The following is a 19,235-nucleotide window of genomic DNA, read 5'->3' on the forward strand; positions in this document are numbered from 1 at the left end:
GAACTGTGAAATAAACTTGGCGTATTTTTATATTAAAATGTGAGAACGAATTTATTCTGTAGATTCAAGAGAGACAATAATAGATGAAGCATGTTCTGAGATTTGAAATCTGAGTGGGAGAATGACAGCTAATGAAAGAGAAGAAAGTTTATAAAGAGCCTTAAAGTAAGATAATGATTCCTCTTGCTTCAGTTCTAGACAGCCATCTCTGTCAGAGAAGAAGATACCTGAGCCTTCTCCTTTAGCAAAGAGAAAAGCCTATGAGAAAACAATGGAAAAGACAAAGGCAAAAGAACAAAAACTGTAAGATTCTTTTAAATTTGTTTTCTCTGAAATAATTTAAGCCTTGGTTGTATATTCTTGAAAAATAAATCCGTATTCTTCTATTTTTTTAAAAATTCTAGGACAGTTTTTATTTTTGTCAGTGAAATTATTCACTGCTCAACTTTTTTATGTTCTGTGTTGTTCTGTACAAAATAACTCGGGAGCAGAACCCTGAGAAATGTCCTTTGGAGCATTTGCAAATGACCTGGTTTTTTAATTTCTCTAAGAAACTGCAGTTTTATGAAAACTTCTTCATTTTACATTTGTGTGTTTTCTGCCTGGAGCTTTCACTGTTAGCACGTAAACTTTGCCACCTTGCACTCTGCAGCAGTTTTTAGTCTTAAGTTTGTTAGCTTCTCTGGGAAGCATCGGAAGCTAGCATTGTGATTTTATTTATTCGCTTAAGAGAAGAGCATCTAACATTTGAGGCATGTTGCATTTAACTTCTCTAACCATTCGTAACCTGTTTAAGAAGATGTTCTTTTTTTTTTGTAGCTCAGATTCTGGAGCCCCAGAGGCTAGTCTGTCACCTCCTACTTCCCCACCAAGCCGGCCCCGTAATGAAATGAATGTTTTTAGTCGTCTTACTGTTTCTCAGGGAAACACATCAGTTCAGCAGGATAAGTAAGTCACAGAGGGAAGCCTCAGCTCCCAACCAGGGAACTGCAAAGTGCACTCAGTATAGTATCTGTTAGATATTTTGCCCTTCTTCTGCAAGACAGGAGGAAACATTTCTCATGTTTTTATGTAGTTTTCAAAGAAAATATTTTAAACTTCCATGGAACCATTGTAAAAATTCAAGAAAAGCAATTTCCTGCTGAACCTTGTTTCCTGTTTTCTAGGCTATGTCTGGTATTTGTAGTTTGAAACCTAAAATAGAAGAGAACAGTAGAATTAGATATGTGTTTTTGCGTGCGTGTTTCAACTTGAAAGTAGGATTTAGGTGACAATTTAGGTGATGGAAATAGTGCTTTTGATAGTTATTTGGTTACTCCATCATTGCTCCAAGTGCTGTCACAACAGCACCCTGGAGAACGGGATGTTGAAACGGATAGAACATGTTGCTTAGAGATTATCCAAATTATTGAACAGATTGACTTTAGGACATGATCTGGAGGAGCAGATGATACTCACACCTTGTTTAGAAGAAGTAGAGCTCAGTTTCCGGGCATGTTAGGCATCTGTTTCTGTAGGAGCCTTATTCCAAATTACGGTGGACTTGAGCAGAATCTTTATTGCAGGTTTCAGTACGGATACTAGTGCCACGTAGCGCTTATGGACTGCAACTCAAACTTACAATAAACCATTAGTTCTGACCGTAGCAAGACAAGAAATTGCTCTTATCTGTTTACATTATTCTTTTTTATAAAACTCTGGGCTTTTTCAGTGGTCTACAGAGTCACCACGTACCAACCAGTGGCTTGCAAGGCTTTCAGTAGTTTAACTGTGCTTGTAACTTCTTTATCTTTGCTATGTTGCCTTTATCTTATTGCTAACTCCTACCTAACCCTTTTCGTTTTCTCTAGACTGACTTTGAAGTCAAGTTGAAATGACTGAATCTGTTTGATTTGAGTTGAAAGTGAAGGACATCTTAGGACATACTGCAAATGTTCATGTGGGGGGGGAGTTTTTCTTGTTGTGTGTTTTCTTGTTTTTTATTTTTAAATATTTTTGAAAATGAGAAGTGAAGGATTTTGAACTTAGGATCGTTTGCGAATTGCTGGTCTCATTTCAGTGGGCTATCAATACATTTCATATGTATATTTTTATGGTTAACATTTTACATGTTTCTTCTACACTTAACAGGCATTGATGTTCAGAAAATTTTTTTCCTTTTGATATTTTCAACAAGCAGTATGTTATGGAGGTTAAATTATGCATCCATCTTCCCTTTTACTTTGCCTTTACTTCTGTAAGAAAATGTTGGGGAAATAAGAAATGGCTCACCTGGTGTTACTCAGCTTCTTGGGCTGAGACAGTCTACCAGTAACTTACTGCTGAGAGTGCTATTTGAAGATGATTATTCCCCCCTCCATATTATCACAGGTTTAAATTATACTCTGAGCAATGCTGCATACTGTATGTGGATTTGCATTGCTTTCTGAATGGGCCGTGCTGTTGTTTGTTCTTCTCGTATGGAGGCTTTACTTTGCTGATACCTATATTCTTTCTCCTCACAATTCCACCACTGTTGATTGTAGGTCTGATGAAAGTGATTCCTCTCTGTCGGAGGTACACAGGTACTCTCTCTTTCTCTTTTCTTTTTTCTTGGCATCTCTCACTGAAGTTATTCCAGTTCTTAGGAAATTTCATTTTGTTGCATGAATTTTCTTGATACTTGTGCACTGCATCTTTTTTGCTTTTGCCAGAAGCTTAAAAATCTGAAATTTTGTTCAAGCATGTCTTTCCTTCTCCTTTTTTAGGATATTCTTTATCGTTGTTGAGCATGTCAGGTTTTTTCTTTTTAAATGAAGTATGATGTAAACCTTTCCTTAGACATATTCTTTCTCCCCTTTGTCTTCTTTAAAAAAAAGCAGACGTTTTCTTAGGTTTTAAATGCTCTCTCTTTCTTTTCATATTTCTTGTCTAGTAATGTGCTTTGGTCATTAAAAATTACATCCCAGTATAAATAAAAATGAGTAGTTTTTTTATTATGTCTTTCTGACAGAATGCACAGTGGCTTAAGAGATGAAAATAATATCTCAACCCATGTTCCTAAGCTGTGGCTTAGGATTTTGATACTCAGTGAAAAATTAGTTTATCAAGAGAAGGGCAGTCAAAGGGTTCATAGTAACGTGATGGTGGCTTAGTCTGGTCATGGTAGCGGTCGTAGCATATTTTGTCTGTAGATTTCAGAGCACTGTGCATGGGTAGAGAAATAGCTCCGAGACACATAGCTTGCCAAGGAGCAAGTGATTGAGAACAGTAGCAGGAATAACTCAGGCTAGAGGCAGCATGATTGACTAGGGAGTACTATAGAGAAGACCATATTAGTTTTGTGTGCTGTTAGAAAACAAAAGCATAGAGACCTAAATTAGTAATAATAATGAAGAAAATTGTGCCTGTATTCTTGAAAACATAAAAAGGTGCAGATTGAAAGGTGAATGCCTTTCCAAAATGAGGAAGTTAATGTCAAACAATTTAAGGCAATATTATATTGGTAAAATCTATAAAAGAATTGTGGAGGAGTAATGAATTATATGAATAAAGATGTCTTGAGCAGTAAAAATGTATAAAATAGAAATTTCCGAGACTTCTAAGCTAGATAAACTAGCTTACTGTACCAAAGTTAGATAGTATCAGGAAGGACTTTTACCTTACTGTAGCAAGCTTCTGGGCAATATTATGAAATTTTTACGTTTCCCTAATTCATCTGACACTTTTTTGTGTGTGTGAGACAGTGCTATGGCTTACTTTGTTTTTCTCAGTTATGTGCGTGATCCCCAGATGGGCATGACAGTGAGTCTTAACTAGTGAGGTCACAGCGTTGTGTTGCATGTTTGTGGACATTACCTTGAGGCTTTTCCACACTTCACAGAAATCAGTGGGGTGCGTGTGTGTGTAGAGTTGTATGCATGCGATTTTAGGCTAATAACAATTTTTGTTCGGCGATGAACTGTGGGTTTTCGGTTTTTTTCAGGCTGAGTTAGTCTTTTGGCATCACCACAGAACTAGCTATAAATCCCCAGGAAAATTCCTGTGGGATATCTGTACTCCAACCATACTCCCTTTTAGCCATTTGAGTACAAGTGTGGTGTTGGGTACAGGGTGCAGTAGGAACCTTACTCAGGCACAGAAGTTAGCAGCAGTTCTTCGAGCTTGCCTGTAGAAGGCAGTTGATGCGAAATGCCTACTGAGGTTGGAATTGGCAGTGTATTCTGTATTTGCTCCTTTTTTTCAAATCTGCTATTTAGACTAAGGTGTCTTTATGCAGTTTGCGGTCTCAAGGTTCGTCCTATGAATCCAGGAGCTTTAAACATCCTGGTTCTTTCAGCATTATGCAGACTTTCTCATATATGCAATACTCAGCATCTTGTCTTTTTTGTTTGTGTAGTTTTTGTATGTATTTCCTCTAACTGATAGTCCAGAGTTGACACTTGTTGAAGCTAAACAGTAAAAATCCTTACATAGTTTATGAAAGGCGTTCAGCTGTTCTGCCCAAGTAAGAAAATTAGATTATTTTTTCCCTTACATCTAAGTAAATTAATTTGACTTGTGTCTATTACTATGCCCAATTCACATTCTCTTTTTTTCTTTAGGGGGATAATTAACCCATTCCCTGCTTCAAAATGCATCCGATCATCCCCGCTTCAGTGTATCTATACAGCTGAAGGACATACTAAGGCTGTGCTTTGTGTTGATGCAACTGATGATCTTCTCTTCACTGGATCTAAAGGTTAGGCAAGCTTCATGCATCAGTGCTGCCTACAGAGGCTGCTTTGACAACTTGGAGTATTGTGAAGTTCTCAGTTGGTGCTTAGTGCTGTAAACACACTGGAAAATTATGAGGATCCATTTTGCAACATAAGCTGAAGAAGGATTTACAGTAATTATGTACAGATTTTTAGTTCCAATGGGTAGTATTTGGCTGTTTGCTTACGGTGGAAGAAGTAACTTCCAAGAATAACATTAACATTTGTTGAGTGATATGATGGAACCAATCATGGTAACATGCACATATGATGCGCAATGCAAAGTAATAGCCTCAGGGTAGGGGCAGAGGTGGAAATTAGCACATCTTTGGCTGTGCTACCTACAAAGTTTGAATAGATTCTTCCTGCCATTGTTGATTCTTTGAGCAGAGCTTGGGCCATTTTCTGCTTCCCCTGTGCACCTCAGTCCTGTCTCTTGTGGCTGTAAGAGCTGTTTGGGAGGAGCTACACCTACTAGTCACTAAATTCCCTACTGGATGATGCAGCCACTCTATGAACTCTTCAAGATGGTAGAAATAGTGTTTTGGAAGAAAGGTACAGTTTCTGTGGCTATTCTACCATCTGGCTGTTAAAAATAACAAGATACGTTCTTACAGTGAATTGGCAAACTTTTGGTCTAATAAGTTTTAAGCCAATGTTGCCTAGTTAATTTGTATTGAGAATTCAAACTTAGTGGCTATGTGGAAAAATAAAGGCGCTTTTTTTTGCATTTTACATCTAGATTTATGTTTTAAAAAGTTCGTTTATTTTAACATAGAGGTGCTTGCAGCAGGTGTTGTAAATATTTGCTCTTTCTTGTCAGATTCCCATATTTAAAAGTGGAAAACTTTGCAAAGTATATTTGTACTTAAGAGTACAAAAGTGTAGACAGTGGTTTAATTGAAGTTAAATCCGTTGGAAATTGTTGCTGAAGCAGAAAGCCTCAGCTCACTAGCAGACAGTGCCTGCCAATTCAGGAATGCCAATAAGCTTTCAGGTGCACTGCGGATATTGGGCTCCGGTCTTGATAGTTGGAATTTTTAAGTGGCTGTCGAGTTCTTAGTATACTTACCTTCTTCGTGCTCTTATAAACACTGTCTACACATGAAGTTTTCTCTTCATCCTCCCAGTACTTATTCCAGTAAAAATGTACTTCTAAAATGTATGGGGTGATACAGACAGGGTACGACAAGGAGAGTTTCCTGTGTGGACTCCATTTGTGTTGCAAAAGTCTCAAACTTCTGGGTCTTTAGTACACAAAAGGTTGCAATATTTAAATCCTTTGCCCGTGAATGAAAACTGTGACTAAAGCACTTACACTGGGGTTTTCAGAGGCTCCCAAAGCACCAAATAGTTCAGATCACTTTTTGGCTTTGTAATTTTGTTGTGGCAGTCAGTCCGCTTGTCATGCTGATGATGCTCAACGCCCCTCCTGAACTATGTTCTTGATGAAGAATTCGTGAATTAAAAATTGAGTTGTTATCTTGATCTGTCATCGTCTAAGCTTTACAGCTTTCAAACTGTCTGTTTGACAGTTTGGAGTTGACATGGGATTTTATCCTTTTAAAAAGCTGTGGGAGCTAATATGCACATCTTCAGCACGATGTTTAATGATTAACCTTGCTTAGTTTTGATGATGGCAGATGATGCCCATAAGTACTCTACAAAAACAGATTAATTAAATAGGTCTTTAAGAGTGTGTACCAAAATGGAAGGTTATGTATAAATGCAAATAAATACATGGACTTTTTTTAATTAATTGAATTTTGGAAAAACATGTTTTCTGTGGTGTTTCTTTGGGTTTTTTTATTTGTTTGTTTTAAATTTTTGGTTTTGGTTTTTTTTTTTCCTCTTTCCTTGTCTTTATTTAGATCGTACCTGTAAAGTCTGGAATCTGGTAACTGGACAAGAAATTATGTCTCTGGGGGGTCATCCAAATAATGTTGTTTCTATAAAATATTGCAACTACACTAGCCTGGTCTTCACAGTCTCAACCTCCTATATCAAGGTGTGGGACATCAGAGATTCTGCTAAGTGTATTCGGACATTGACGTAAGTATACCAAACCTCAAATGCCCAGAGTTTAAATGAATCTTACTTTTAGATTTAAAAAAAAAAAAAAAGATTTAATTCAGTAGTGCAGCACAGTGTAATTTAAGAACACTGTTTGGGGCTGGAAACTTCCTTTACATGTTCAGGCTAAGTCAGTGTAGCGTATTGGTAGTATATGGAAACACAAAACAATTTGCGTTCATGCCTTTAGTGTTCAGTATTCATAATTGGCTTATTATGAATACATAATAAGGGAGACTTTTTTTCTTTTTTTTTTTTCTCCTTCCTCCTTGTACTCAGGTCTTCTGGTCAGGCAATGCCTGGTGATGTGTGTTCAGGAAGTACTAACAGAACAGTCACTATCCCAGCTGGAGAGAACCAGATCAATCAGATTGCACTAAATCCAACTGGCACATTCCTCTATGCAGCTGCTGGAAACTCAGTGAGGATGTGGGATCTGAAAAGGTACTGAACAGTAGCAGAAGAAAACATTCTTTAGGTGGTTACTAATCCATGCCATGGAGGTTACTGAGATAATGAAGGTGCTCATGATCTCATGTGTTAAGGTTATGGTGAATTGTTTCAGTAAAAATGATTGGAAAAATCATAGAATCATAGAATAGTTTGAGTTAGAAGAGACTTTTAGAAGTCATCTAGTCCAACCCCTCTGCAATGAGCAGTGGCATATTCAGCTAGCTAAGGTTGCTCAGAGCCTCGTCCAACCTGACCATGAATGTTTCCAGGGATGGGACATCTACCATCTCTCTGGGCAACCTGTTCCAGTGTTTCACCACACTCATTGTAAAAAATATCTTCCATATATCTAGTCTAAATCTTCCCTCTTTTAGTTTAAAACCTCTTGTCATATCACAACAGGCCCTACTCAAAAGCCTGTCCCCATCTTTCTTGTAAGCCCCCTTTACGTATTGAAAGGACAAACACAGGAAAGGAAAAAGGACAAAACACATTGACAGGAAGGCCACAAGGTTTTGTTTAAGACAGGCACTAAAAACCAGACTTTTGTAAGATGACAGATGCATGAATCCTGACTAGAAATTGTTGATGAGATGATGAAAGCCAATTGATGTAATATAATATAATATGGGGCTATGATGACCACACTATAATAGCACTTTTCCAAACAGAACCTGCAACCAAATAGTGTGTTCAAAATACAGAGAGTACTTTGAGGGGCCAGATTGGTCTCATGGATGCGAGCAATAGAGTATATGTAACCAAGGGATGAATAGTGAAGACATGGGGAAAATAAAGATCCATGCTGGCAGAAGCTGTGCTATAGTTTGTATTGGATACATGAAAAAATAACAAATCCTCATTTCTGCTCTTATTATTCTTGAAGATTTCAGTCTACAGGAAAGCTAACTGGTCACCAGGGTCCTGTTATGTGCCTTACTGTAGATCGAATTTCCAATGGACAAGATCTTATTGTCACTGGTTCAAAGGATCATTATATAAAGGTAAACTGTTAGTATTTGCTTATTTATTTTAACTGTTCAAATCAGCATGGGATGTACTCTTCAGCAGAAGTGACTCTCAGCTCCATATCTGAAACATGATAGCCAAGATGGAAATTCTTTCGTTAGTTATAGATTATTGTGCTGGGTTTATGTTTATAATAATGTTCAATCTTAATAAATGTTTATCACTTCAGTGCAATTTTAATTTGGATGGCTGTCTGTAGTTAAATTCTTTCTTAATCCTGAGTAACGTGGACATCAGGTGTATGAAGTTTTGAAGAAACACTCATAACACCTACTCTTAAGTAACATTTAGCTGGGGAAAGTATCTTATGTCAGTGCCTCTGTTTTGGAGTGCAGACCTGATTCCCTCAGCAGAGACACTCTGTGTGCTCCCCACAGAAAAGAGTCTGGGGTCTAGCTCAGACTCTTGCTTAAGTGTTACCTAAGTTCTGGAGCGAGGAAGAAGAGGTCAGCACACCTCAGCCAAGGTGCCCAGTCTATTTGGTGTATTCGTTAGCAGGCAGGTTGTTCTGAGTTGTGTTCAAAGCATAGCCAGTGGTGTTAACAATACTTTCCTGCTTTTTGGCATTGTGATGAATCCACTCAAGCACAGAGAATCTGTCTTTTGGGGGAGGGGGGGCTCTGGTGGGTTCTTTTCTTTTCTCTTTTTTTTTTCTTTTTTTGAGACCACCTCAGCCAGGGGGTATTTGAACCCACAAGCTCCTGTTTCTCAGGGGTATGCCCAGAACACCAGGTTATGGAAACTGTACATCATCTGACTCTCACACTGCAAAGAACGTGTGATTCATGAGGCCAGCGAAAGAATGAGCAAGATACTCTAGCGTGTTTTGAGGGGGTGCCTTTTGTTCTTGTCTTTGTACTCCTCACACACTGGAAAAAGCTGTATAAACACATCTGGGAGTGGAGCAGGAGCCAGAACCCGAGTGAGCTTTCTCACTGAGCTGGGCTTTCTCTTTTTGACATTATCCTGAAATTCTTGGATGCTTGACTGTGCGCTGGGCCAGCCTCAGATGACTGCCTGGGAGCTGGGTGCGTACCTTGATGGTTTGGACTGTGAATTTGAATCTTGTCAGCAGTCCATATGGTTAGAGGCCAGAGGATTCTTCGGTAGTAGGGTGACAGAGAGAGGCGCTCAAATAGTTACTTCTCTGCACAGTTCGGAATATTGGGTTAGTTAAGAGCTGCCATCCTGGCACTGTAGTGAGTGTAGGTCTTCAGCGGGGACAACAGGATGTGATCATGTAATGCAAGTTTGTCGTGCTACCAACTTATGTGACAAGCAAGGAGGTGGAAAGACTTGGAAACCATAGCTTGCAGCAGTCAGAGAAGTTTAACTGCCATTCTTGTGTGCTCCCTTATCGTGGTCAGGGTACATAAATCCTTGTGAGGCCACCTGCTTCTTGAGTTACAGCGCTAGAATATCCAGGGATATTTTAACCATGTGTATGTGCTGCAAAGTAGTAGGTGTTCCACAAGGTGAATGCTTCCACAATTGTCAAGCTCCTTTGGATAGCACAAATGATCTGTATGTGCATGGTCAATGTAGCAGTTTGGGAATTCTCCTACCCACCCATATGGGTAGGGCCACTGGGGTAGTAGGTCTGGTCACAGGCACTGCTTTCTCCTGCCACAGGAAACTACTGTCTTGTCTACTGAGCCAGGAATATTAGTCACTTCTGTCTAAATGCCTAACTCTTCTGGTGTATCGCTGAACTTGTGTTACAACTGGAACCGATGCATGTTAATTGAATGCGGTAACTTTTCAAACACCTTTAACTCAGTTAGGGTATTCTTTTATGCTACCAAGCTGTCCCTTTTTTACTGCCAAGCTTGTTCATTTTAAAAGGTCAATGAAGAGCAAATAATAGGGGATGAAGTCTGACATTTGCTTGTGAAACAGAGGTAGTGGTTTAAAAACTTGTGGCTCATCTATTCCTCCTCAGCTCAGTCTAACTGGGTGAGTTCTGGCTCACCACAATGCAAAATGAAACAGGGTTGCTTACACTGCTCCTCTATGGACAAAGAGCTCGAAAAATCAATGGGGTTGATTATGCCTCAAATTGTTAAAATGACCTCACTTCAAGAATCTGTTTTAAGACCCCGTTCTTGGAGCACAGGCAAGGAGAGAGGTGTATCCAGTCCATGGAAAGCATCAGCATGTAATGGCATGTAACCCTTGCCAAAACACCTTGTCTAGAAAAATATATTAATGCCTCTTCCTGCAGCTGCCTGTACAGTTCTCCTAGTGTGAGTCATGTTTCCCATACTCACTCATGAGCTTTTTTTCTCTAGCCCACCACAAAGTGTATATATAGGCTCTTCCTTGTGAGGATACCATGTGTTTCATAACCAAGTAGTAGCACTTCTTCCCAGAGGAGTCTTCTCTGAAGTCAGTGAAGCATTCCTGCTTCAGGCAAGAGGTAGGAGAAAGGAGTTATTCTGGTAGACAAATTCTGTCAAATATACATCCTGATACAGTGGCCTGTAGTAAGATTTTCCAAGTTTTTCCTCTGAAGTTATTCACTGCGTGTCTTCCAAGCTGGTTAGATGGCAGATAATTTTGCTTAACGTATTTCATCATTTATTTGTTTATTTTAGATGTTTGATGTGACTGAAGGGGCTCTTGGAAGTGTAAGTCCTACACACAATTTTGAACCTCCTCATTACGATGGCATTGAAGCACTTGCTATTATGGGAGACAACCTTTTTAGTGGATCCAGAGATAATGGAATTAAGAAATGGGATTTGACTCAAAAAGACCTACTTCAGGTAATGGAAAAAAAATGTGTGGCTGATGTGACAGTCACGCTGTAAAACCATTTTCAGGCTGCGTAAAAGTTCAAGGCTCATACAATGACTATGCACTGAGATACTCATGTTTCTAATAGGGAAGGCACAGAGCACTGACTAAGAAATCGATCATGTGCTTGATCTTTATACTAGGAATGCACTTGCTTTTCTTTTCCATGTATGTAGTGTCAGGAAATTCTGATGAAGTGGTTAGCCTTCTGATTTAACTCTGAGTATGTGGGGTTTGATTTTTTTTGTTTTGGAATGAAAGCAGCACTTGCCTCCTCTATGATTGGAACCATTAGATGTCATCCTTGTCATTGACAGGTTCATAAATTTTGGACTGGGAACTCATAAATGACAAACAGTGCTTTAGATCAGGCTATGGAATATTTTCCTGTGAAGAAGGTTTACAATGTACCTCACTTCACACAGTCCTTTTTCTAAAAGGACTTAGATCTCCATTCATCTTGTTACACAGTGCATACATTATATAATGTATACAACACACACATAACAATGTTTCCTATTAGAACATATTTGCTGTAAGTTTTTATTGTTAAAAAAAAAAAAGAAGAGGGGCAAAAAGCACCTCAAATCCAGGGCAACTTCAAAGTTCAATGTAATTCATTTGACATGGAAAGCTTTGATTTTTTTGTTTGTTTGTTTGTTTTGTGGGTGCTTGCTGTAAGCCAGTCTTTTCTTTTAGGTCTTATGAGAGCTTGTTGTGGTAGAGATACAATTATTTAAGTTGAAAATGTGTAAGAAATTGAAGATAGAAAAACAAACGCCAGCATTAGACACCAATCATTTAATAGCTTTTGGAGGGATGGAGGAGCACGTCTTTTATGTACATTTAATGTGCAGACTGATAGCAAGAAAACAAACAGAATATTAGTTTTGGGACATGAGAGAACAATGGACTGGTCACCTTAAGAAGAAAACTTCTATATGGGCACACTTAGCATTCTATAAATATACAAACTTTCTTGACCTTCTTTCAAAATTGTCCAATTGGGTGCCAGTTCTTTCTCAGAATACTGTTAAGACTTCACAGTTAAAATAGGGATTCAGAAATTCAACTTCTTACTGAAAATCTTCGCTTGACCATATTGGGACGTTTACCCTCATATCTGTCTGTCTAGGGAAATGTACTAAGCAGCTTGTGAGCAAAAACAGGACCACAGGAACAGGAAACATTTTTGTATTCTCAGGGTGACTTCGAAGTTCTAAGAAGCATCTCCACTCTCGCATTTTACACTCATTAAAATATTATGCAAGGTGCATTTTTGCTGTTGCAATTAACTTAACATCAGAAAGAATACAGGGGCAGGGGTGAAGTAGTATGTAACAGTGGACTCTTAGTTGTATTCCTTTTCATATATGTGCATTTCATAACTTCTATACTTCACGTTCCCTTGTTTGTTGGTTTTAAAAGTAGAATAGAATAAAAATGATCTCACACTTTTCTTTGTATTTATGTAAAATGTTGTGTGTTTTTCAAGGAGGTGAGAATAAAGCATTTGACAAAACAATAGAAATAATTTTTATTCACTGTCTTTTTAGGGAATGAAGAAAAGTGCTGTTACTTTTGCTAATCATGGAGTAATTCAGGGTGAAAGGGCCCACTGGAAGCCACACAGTGCAGAGCTGGCCTTCTGATCCAAGCAAGGCCAACTGTGTGGTTAGATCTGGTTACTCAAGGCCTTGCCCAGCTGAGTTTTCAAAATCTCCAAGGTCACAGATTGCACAGCTGCTCTGGGTGACCCATTGCACTCTTTAAACTACTCGTGTATGAATTTCCCCTCCCACTCATATCCAGTCAGAATTTCTGTTGTTGCAACTTCCTTTGGTGTGTATGCTTGACTGTTTTAGATGAAGGAAAAAAAACGAATAAACCTGAAACAGAGCTGAACTGCTGAAAGTATAAATGCTAACATTTCAACAGAGGTCTGGGTTTAGCATACAGGTGTTAAACAAGTCTAATCCTCTAGAATTGAAGAAAATCACTTAACAAATATGCTATTGAAAGAATTTGGAGATCGTCTACTTGGTGCTATACATCCCAAAACCAATTCTGTGGCAAAATTTAGATTTATAAGAACCACTCCCCCTGTCAGTTTAATGAAGTGCTGCAGGACCAGACCACCAGTGTTGTGACAGCAGTGTATATTATAGATAAAACACCAAGATGATTCTAGAAAGCTGAATGTGCTCCATAATGTGAGAAAGGCAGCAAACCAAAGCATTCCCTCTTTGGGGACAGGGAGCTCTCCTCTTCTGGGAGAACCACCACTCTTGGTCCCCTCGAAAGACAGCAAACCTGGGCTATTATTTCCCTGGTGTTGGTACCAAATGGATGTTGTTCTCAGCTGGCATGTGCGGCGTTTTGCTTTCTGAATTACCAGTAAATGCTAATGCCCTTCCTCAATAAAGAATTAATGTATTTTCTTAAGTGCTTCATCCCAAAATCAATTTATAATGTGTAGTGGGAAAAGAAGAAAGGAGGAAGGCAAATATAAAAACCATTTCTGTCTCCCTGGTGTATTTTTTTGAGCACTATTTGGGATTTTCTTTTTATGTGCTTTATAGCTGTTTTACAGATAGACTTGAAACATATACAGAGACCATATGTTCAAATATGTATTTGAACATAAGCAGATTTAGCATTATCCTAAATTAATTTCTATTCCACGTCAGGTCAGTTGTGCATATTGGATTTTCTTCTTGTTTTGCAGTACTATTTCACAAAGAGAAACAAACTTATGGTATAGAAGTAGCCTCATAGAAGGTGGCAGCCTCCTTGTTGTAAAGGAGGAGAAGCCACAGGGCTGGGATATACCCAGAGTCATGTACCAAATCTACTTTAGGTCAGGAATCTGGCTTAGAACTTGGGATTTTTCCATTTCTGCGCTCATTCCTTTAGAAGTTTTTGCAGCGCAGTGAGACTTGCTTGCCTTCTCTTTTTCAGCAAGTTCCTAATGCTCATAAAGACTGGGTGTGTGCTCTTGGCCTGGTACCTGGTGCTCCGGTTCTGCTCAGCGGCTGCAGGGGAGGCAACCTCAAGCTCTGGAATGTGGATACCTTCGCACCCATTGGGGAGATGAAGGGACACGACAGCCCTATAAACGCAATCTGCATCAACTCCAGCCAGATTTTCACAGCAGCAGAGTGAGTTTTTCTTCTCCATGAATCTTCATTTTCTCTAGCTCCTGCTAGAATTCTGCCCATGCAAATTCCTTTGAGATCTTCAGCTGTGTAAGGCAATTCAGAGCAAGCATGGGGACAGCGAGTCCATGACCCTAAATGCTCATAATCTATTACAGTGGTCTCCAAAGTGGGGTGCAGGCACCCCAGGGGAGGCACAAAATGATCTATTGGGATGTGGGAAGAACATATTAGAACTTCAGTAGTACGTGTATGTAACCTATAAATTAATAAATACGCATACACTGAGGCTGAATACTCAAAATTTTTTTTAGTGATAAGGGTACGTGTCAAAAATGTTTGGAGACCACCAATCTACAGCATGTCAGGGACAATTTGGCAACAGTGAGAATTTTACCAGCTCGTCTCTATAGTTGGGCTAGTTACTGCTGGGGCTGACTCCAGACCTGTGGGAATTTTCCTAAAAGCTGTGGTGTGTGGGTTTTCTGTTTGTGTGTTGTTTGGTTTGGGGTGTGGTGTGGTGTTTTTTTTGTTTTGGGGTTGTTTTTTTTGTTTGTTTTTTTTTAAGCACTGACCTATAGCAGAAACTTTGCAAGCTGTCCTACTCTCCTTTAAAAACCTTGATTTGAATATTTGCTTCCTCAGTAAAAGTGAGCAACTTTAGTACCTCAGGGGACTTGACCAAGAAAAATGTCTCCTTCTGGAAAAAGTGCAGGAGTCAGCAACAGAGCTCACTGAGTGGAGTAGTCTGAGCACAGCAGCTGTGAGTGCTGTCATGTTGTCTTCTGGTGCCAATCACAGAAGCTTCCTGAATGAAAGCAGGACCTTTTGACCATGAAGCAGGACTACTTCACATTTGGGAGTTACTAAGTTTCCATGTTTGGTGACCAATTTTTATGGTTAAGCATTCACGGATAGGGGTAGAATCATCAAAGATTATGTCTCTGCCTAAAGATTATTAATATTTTTAGAACATACATTCACATGAAACTTGTTCTTTATTACTAGCAAAAGAAAATCCCATCCTTTTGGCACTTGCTATTGTGGCAAAGGTCAAGGTCTATAGAACTTGGGCTATTTCTGACAAGTGAAGTGAAGGCTCAGGTCAGAAAACCTCCGTACTGTGATAAAGTCTGTCATGACTGCTGCCTCCTGGCTTTTTTTGAGGAGGATATAAGGAACACCGGAGTCAATGTTTGCTGGTCACATGACTCAATGTTTTTGAGAAATTCATAACTTCTTCTCTTTCACAGGATAAATTGCTATTTAACAAGACTAATTGTTTACTATCATAATTAAAAAGTAAAATAGAGCTTTGTAACACATTCCATGTGATACTTTTTACTTACACATACTTTAAAATTGTGTAAATAGTGATTGTTGCCAGAAGTACAGAATTACAATTTGCTTTTCCTGGGCTTGTGAACACCAGCTCATTGAGGGGAAGGGTTTTGGGATTTTGAGTGGATTTTTGTTTGTTTGTTGGGTTCATGTTTTGATTTTTTTTTTTAAATTTCAAAAGATTTTAAAATCTTTGATTTAACTTACTGCAATTTTTCAGACCTTTTTTTTAGGACAATGTCTTGTCCTAGTGAGTCTGTCTCTCAAATTCTGTAGTCCACTGGCTGTTTGTCTGTGGTCTGCTGATTTCCAAACAGTTACATGTTGGAAGCTCTTCTCTGATGTCAGTCTACTTCAGCCTGTTACTGTTAGCTGTATCTTAAAAAATGAAGTCATATTAGAGCAGGATTTTTACTTTGCTACTTTTCCTACTTTTTTCCATTGTATTTGCCTAAACGTTTAAAGGTAGTAGCCAGTGCTGTGATAAGGTTAGGGAATCTTAAATGTTGTAAATCCTTGATTTCAAAGTCTCCTGGAGGTGGAATGACCCTTGGAAGTCCATTAAGGAAATCTTGTTTCACCAACAATGCCTTTCTGAATAAGACACCCGAGCTTTTAAGAAAGCCCTTTTTTTTATTTTTTTTTTTTTTCCTTCCTCTCCTGTCTCTCCTCCTCCCCAATTTAATTACCTAGCTCTAATACTGCTTTATTTTGTTTTTCAGTGACCGGACTGTGAGGATCTGGAAAGCTCGAAATGCAATAGATGGACAGAGCTCAGATACAGGAGATGCAAGTGAAGATCTTGCCAGTAATTGAAATGATGGGGATAAGTGAATATATTGATGAGTTTGAGGTGCACTCTATGCAGTTTGCTGCACGCTTATTAGGTAAACACTGATGACTGGAATGAACAGAAAAATAGAGTGAACTCTTCTACTTAGACCTGCTGTCCTTAAAATATGTACTGTATTTAAGAAAAGAAATAACCTCTTGGTAACATGCTTGTGTCTCAATGGTCACATATATATGTCTATATATTATGGCTGAATTTGTGTGAGTATGTAACACTTGCAGTTAAAATTAACTGGAAATCGGTCTTCTCTAATGACCATCGCAAAATTATAACCTGGACCATATAACAAGTGCTCTGCTGTACTTCACTCACAAGTATGATCAGCTGTTTTGCATTTTAGGGTAGCAGGGGAATGATGATGTCCCAGTAATAAGCCTTTGATTACAACAGACGTTGTGTCAAGATTCTAAAGGTCACTTACACTGCTGTTAGGAAAGTGGAGTGAATAAAAGATGGGAAGAAGCCGTTAATGACACATGTATCTGACATGGCTGTATCCTGCTAACAGTGAATGCCACATGATTTGTGTTAATGTTAGCGTATAATCCTTGTTGACCAAAGTTGTGCAGCTATGTATACTCTGTGCTCAGGACTAGAACTCAAATGCTCAGAAATTGGTATGTTTTATTAGTGTTTTGCCTATATTCTGTAATGACTAGGTGTTCTTAATGTCATAACAGAAATATATCTTAATCTATTTTTCTTATGGATTTGTTTCTATCATCTCACATTTTCTTTTTTAAAGCAAAATGTCTTTCCTTTTTATCTAATTTTATATGCTGCTAAATGTATTTTAAATACACTGTTTTGCAAACCTAGGCAGTTACTTTGAGAACTGAACCACGTGTACTGGAAAAAGCTATGTAAATAGATGGTTGTACAAAGAAAATACCTTATCTTGTGCCTGTATGACTTTTAAAGCTCTTAGAGTGTGGATATTGAGGAAGGATGTATAATTTACCCAACTGCTCTGAATATTAATTTGTAAATTCTGCTAATTTTAAAAATTTATGTAGATTCACATACAGTGTTTTGGATATTGAGGTTTTTTTGGTTGTTTTTTTTTCTCCCCAGAAAATATCAGTCTGTAAATTATAGCTTATGTAGTTAACACTTAAATAAAGATGTGAATGTGAACTACTTCTCTTTGCCTTTTTCATCGTACTTCCTTAAAAAAAAATCACTTTCTTTGCGAAGACCCTGAATATAAAATGCACAATTTTATGGAATACAAGAGAATAGCTTGCTGAGTGACCAGGACAAGCCCATAGGTTGTTCTGGTATCCCATGCCTGAGTTCTCGTTGGCCATTATTTGTATTTTGATAGTACTTAAGAAGCCTAGAAGGATTCCCTCATACTAAGTACAGTACAGATTTAAATTGAAGCAGATGGCTCCTGTTCCTAAGAGATGACAGTTCTTACCTTATTACATGTGGTCTGTCAAACAAAGAAAAGTTCTGATGCCTCTTACTCATCTTAGAGGAATTATTTCCCTCTGAGCTTGAAAGAAGATGAAAATGCATACTGCTTGCAATTTGAGGTTACTGACTTTTTCCAAGTTTTGGCAGAAGTGAGTAATGATAGATATTGTTAAGAAATAACGTATAGGTTAGTTAAAGTAAACAGCAGCAACACCAGTTAGTGTTTCTCTGTCATGCTTTCTGACTGCTCAAGGAGTGTACACGCACAAAAGATTTGAGACCCTTTCACAACTTTGAGCAAAACTCCCAGTGGAGAGTGGATTTACATGTGAGACTTGTGTGAGAGGCTTTGTGTGTGGGGGGGAGGGTCCCTGTTCTGCCTGGCCCAGTGGGTACCGGCCACCCACCCTGCCAAGCTGCATGAATGATGCCAACAGCTCGGTGACCCCTGGTTTTGGAGTTGAACACTCACAGCTGTCATCTGAGAACCCTGGGTAGATGGCGGTTGTTGTTGTGTTTTGTTTGTATATGTGTGTTAGTGTATGTGTAAGATCCATATGGATATTGTGGTTTTCCGCTGCAGGACAAAAGTCCTTACAAATTTAAGAAATTACTACCTGCTGTCAGGCTCCTTGGCTTTAGCAGGCATATGGTGAGGAGCTGTGTGGCGGCAGTCTGGATTGCCCATGCTTCTCTCTGGTGATGCTTGACAACATGGACGTTTTGTTTTACGAAACTATCTTCTGATAGGCACCAGTGTAACTTAGATAATGTGTGTCTAGAAAGACACAGGCACGCTCCCCTCAAGAAGACGTTCCACCTAAACCAGATCTTACCATAGAACGCAGCTTTACTCTGAAAGTTCTTGCCATCAAGTAGCTGGAAGAAAATTGTCATTATGTAAAGGTCGCAGTATCAGTGTCTTGTTTTAACGGAGAATTCTTCAACTGTCCGTTTTACTCCAAACTTTTCAGTTGTACTATAAAACTACACTTGTGACACAAGGTAACATGAAATCAGAAAAAGGTAAGCACTGGACTCTTGTCTGAAGAGGTTTGTTTAAGAAAAAAATTAAGATAGTATCTGAAAAACAAGTTTTCTAAGAATTCTAAGAAGCCATGGGAAAATCATGTTCTGTCTCAAAGTTGGAATTCAGAAGTTGGGCAAAGTTTGTGGACAAATTAGTAACTGCATCCTATCTTATCTGCTTAGATATGTTCTTAAATACAGACAAGGTCATTAATCTCATGTAAGATACGAATGATGAGAAAATATTTGCAGTGTTTCTTAGTACGTATTGCCACAAGTGCTTGTCATGCCCCTGCCTTATATAAAAGACTCCATGCTGCCCGCAGAATTTGGCGTTTGACC

General features: G+C 38.7%; 2 protein-coding genes across 2 annotated transcripts in view; both read left to right on the forward strand.

Moving 5' to 3' along the window:
* The window catches only part of KIF21A (kinesin family member 21A), a 94,460-nt gene extending 85,412 nt beyond the window's left edge, over positions 1 to 9,048 (forward strand). The window contains exons 25-30 of the mRNA XM_086609871.1: positions 820 to 948; positions 4,584 to 4,720; positions 6,608 to 6,788; positions 7,089 to 7,253; positions 8,149 to 8,266; positions 8,956 to 9,048. Of these exons, the coding sequence (XP_086465997.1) occupies positions 820 to 948; positions 4,584 to 4,720; positions 6,608 to 6,788; positions 7,089 to 7,253; positions 8,149 to 8,266; positions 8,956 to 9,048 (823 nt within the window). The remainder of the gene's footprint in view (positions 1 to 819; positions 949 to 4,583; positions 4,721 to 6,607; positions 6,789 to 7,088; positions 7,254 to 8,148; positions 8,267 to 8,955) is intronic.
* A 1,840-nt stretch (positions 9,049 to 10,888) lies between these two features.
* LOC147528823 (kinesin-like protein KIF21A) lies at positions 10,889 to 16,405 on the forward strand. The gene is made up of 3 exons (XM_086609704.1): positions 10,889 to 11,059; positions 14,052 to 14,251; positions 16,312 to 16,405. Exons 1-3 carry the CDS (start codon positions 10,889 to 10,891, stop codon positions 16,403 to 16,405), a joined length of 465 nt encoding a protein of 154 aa, XP_086465830.1.
* The last annotated feature ends 2,830 nt before the right edge of the window (positions 16,406 to 19,235 follow it).

Source organism: Tauraco erythrolophus, chromosome 4 (assembly GCF_009769465.1).
Source record: "Tauraco erythrolophus isolate bTauEry1 chromosome 4, bTauEry1.pri, whole genome shotgun sequence".
In the NCBI taxonomy this organism is placed as follows: Eukaryota; Metazoa; Chordata; class Aves; order Musophagiformes; family Musophagidae; genus Tauraco; species Tauraco erythrolophus.

Bases quoted from the DNA above. Each gene is read 5' to 3' on its own strand.
- LOC147528823 (XM_086609704.1), top strand. From the start codon at position 10,889: ATGTTTGATGTGACTGAAGGGGCTCTTGGAAGTGTAAGTCCTACACAC. The intron at 11,060-14,051 runs GTAATGGAAAAA...TCTCTTTTTCAG, and splicing joins CTCAAAAAGACCTACTTCAG to CAAGTTCCTAATGCTCATAA. The intron at 14,252-16,311 runs GTGAGTTTTTCT...TTTGTTTTTCAG, and splicing joins CAGATTTTCACAGCAGCAGA to TGACCGGACTGTGAGGATCT.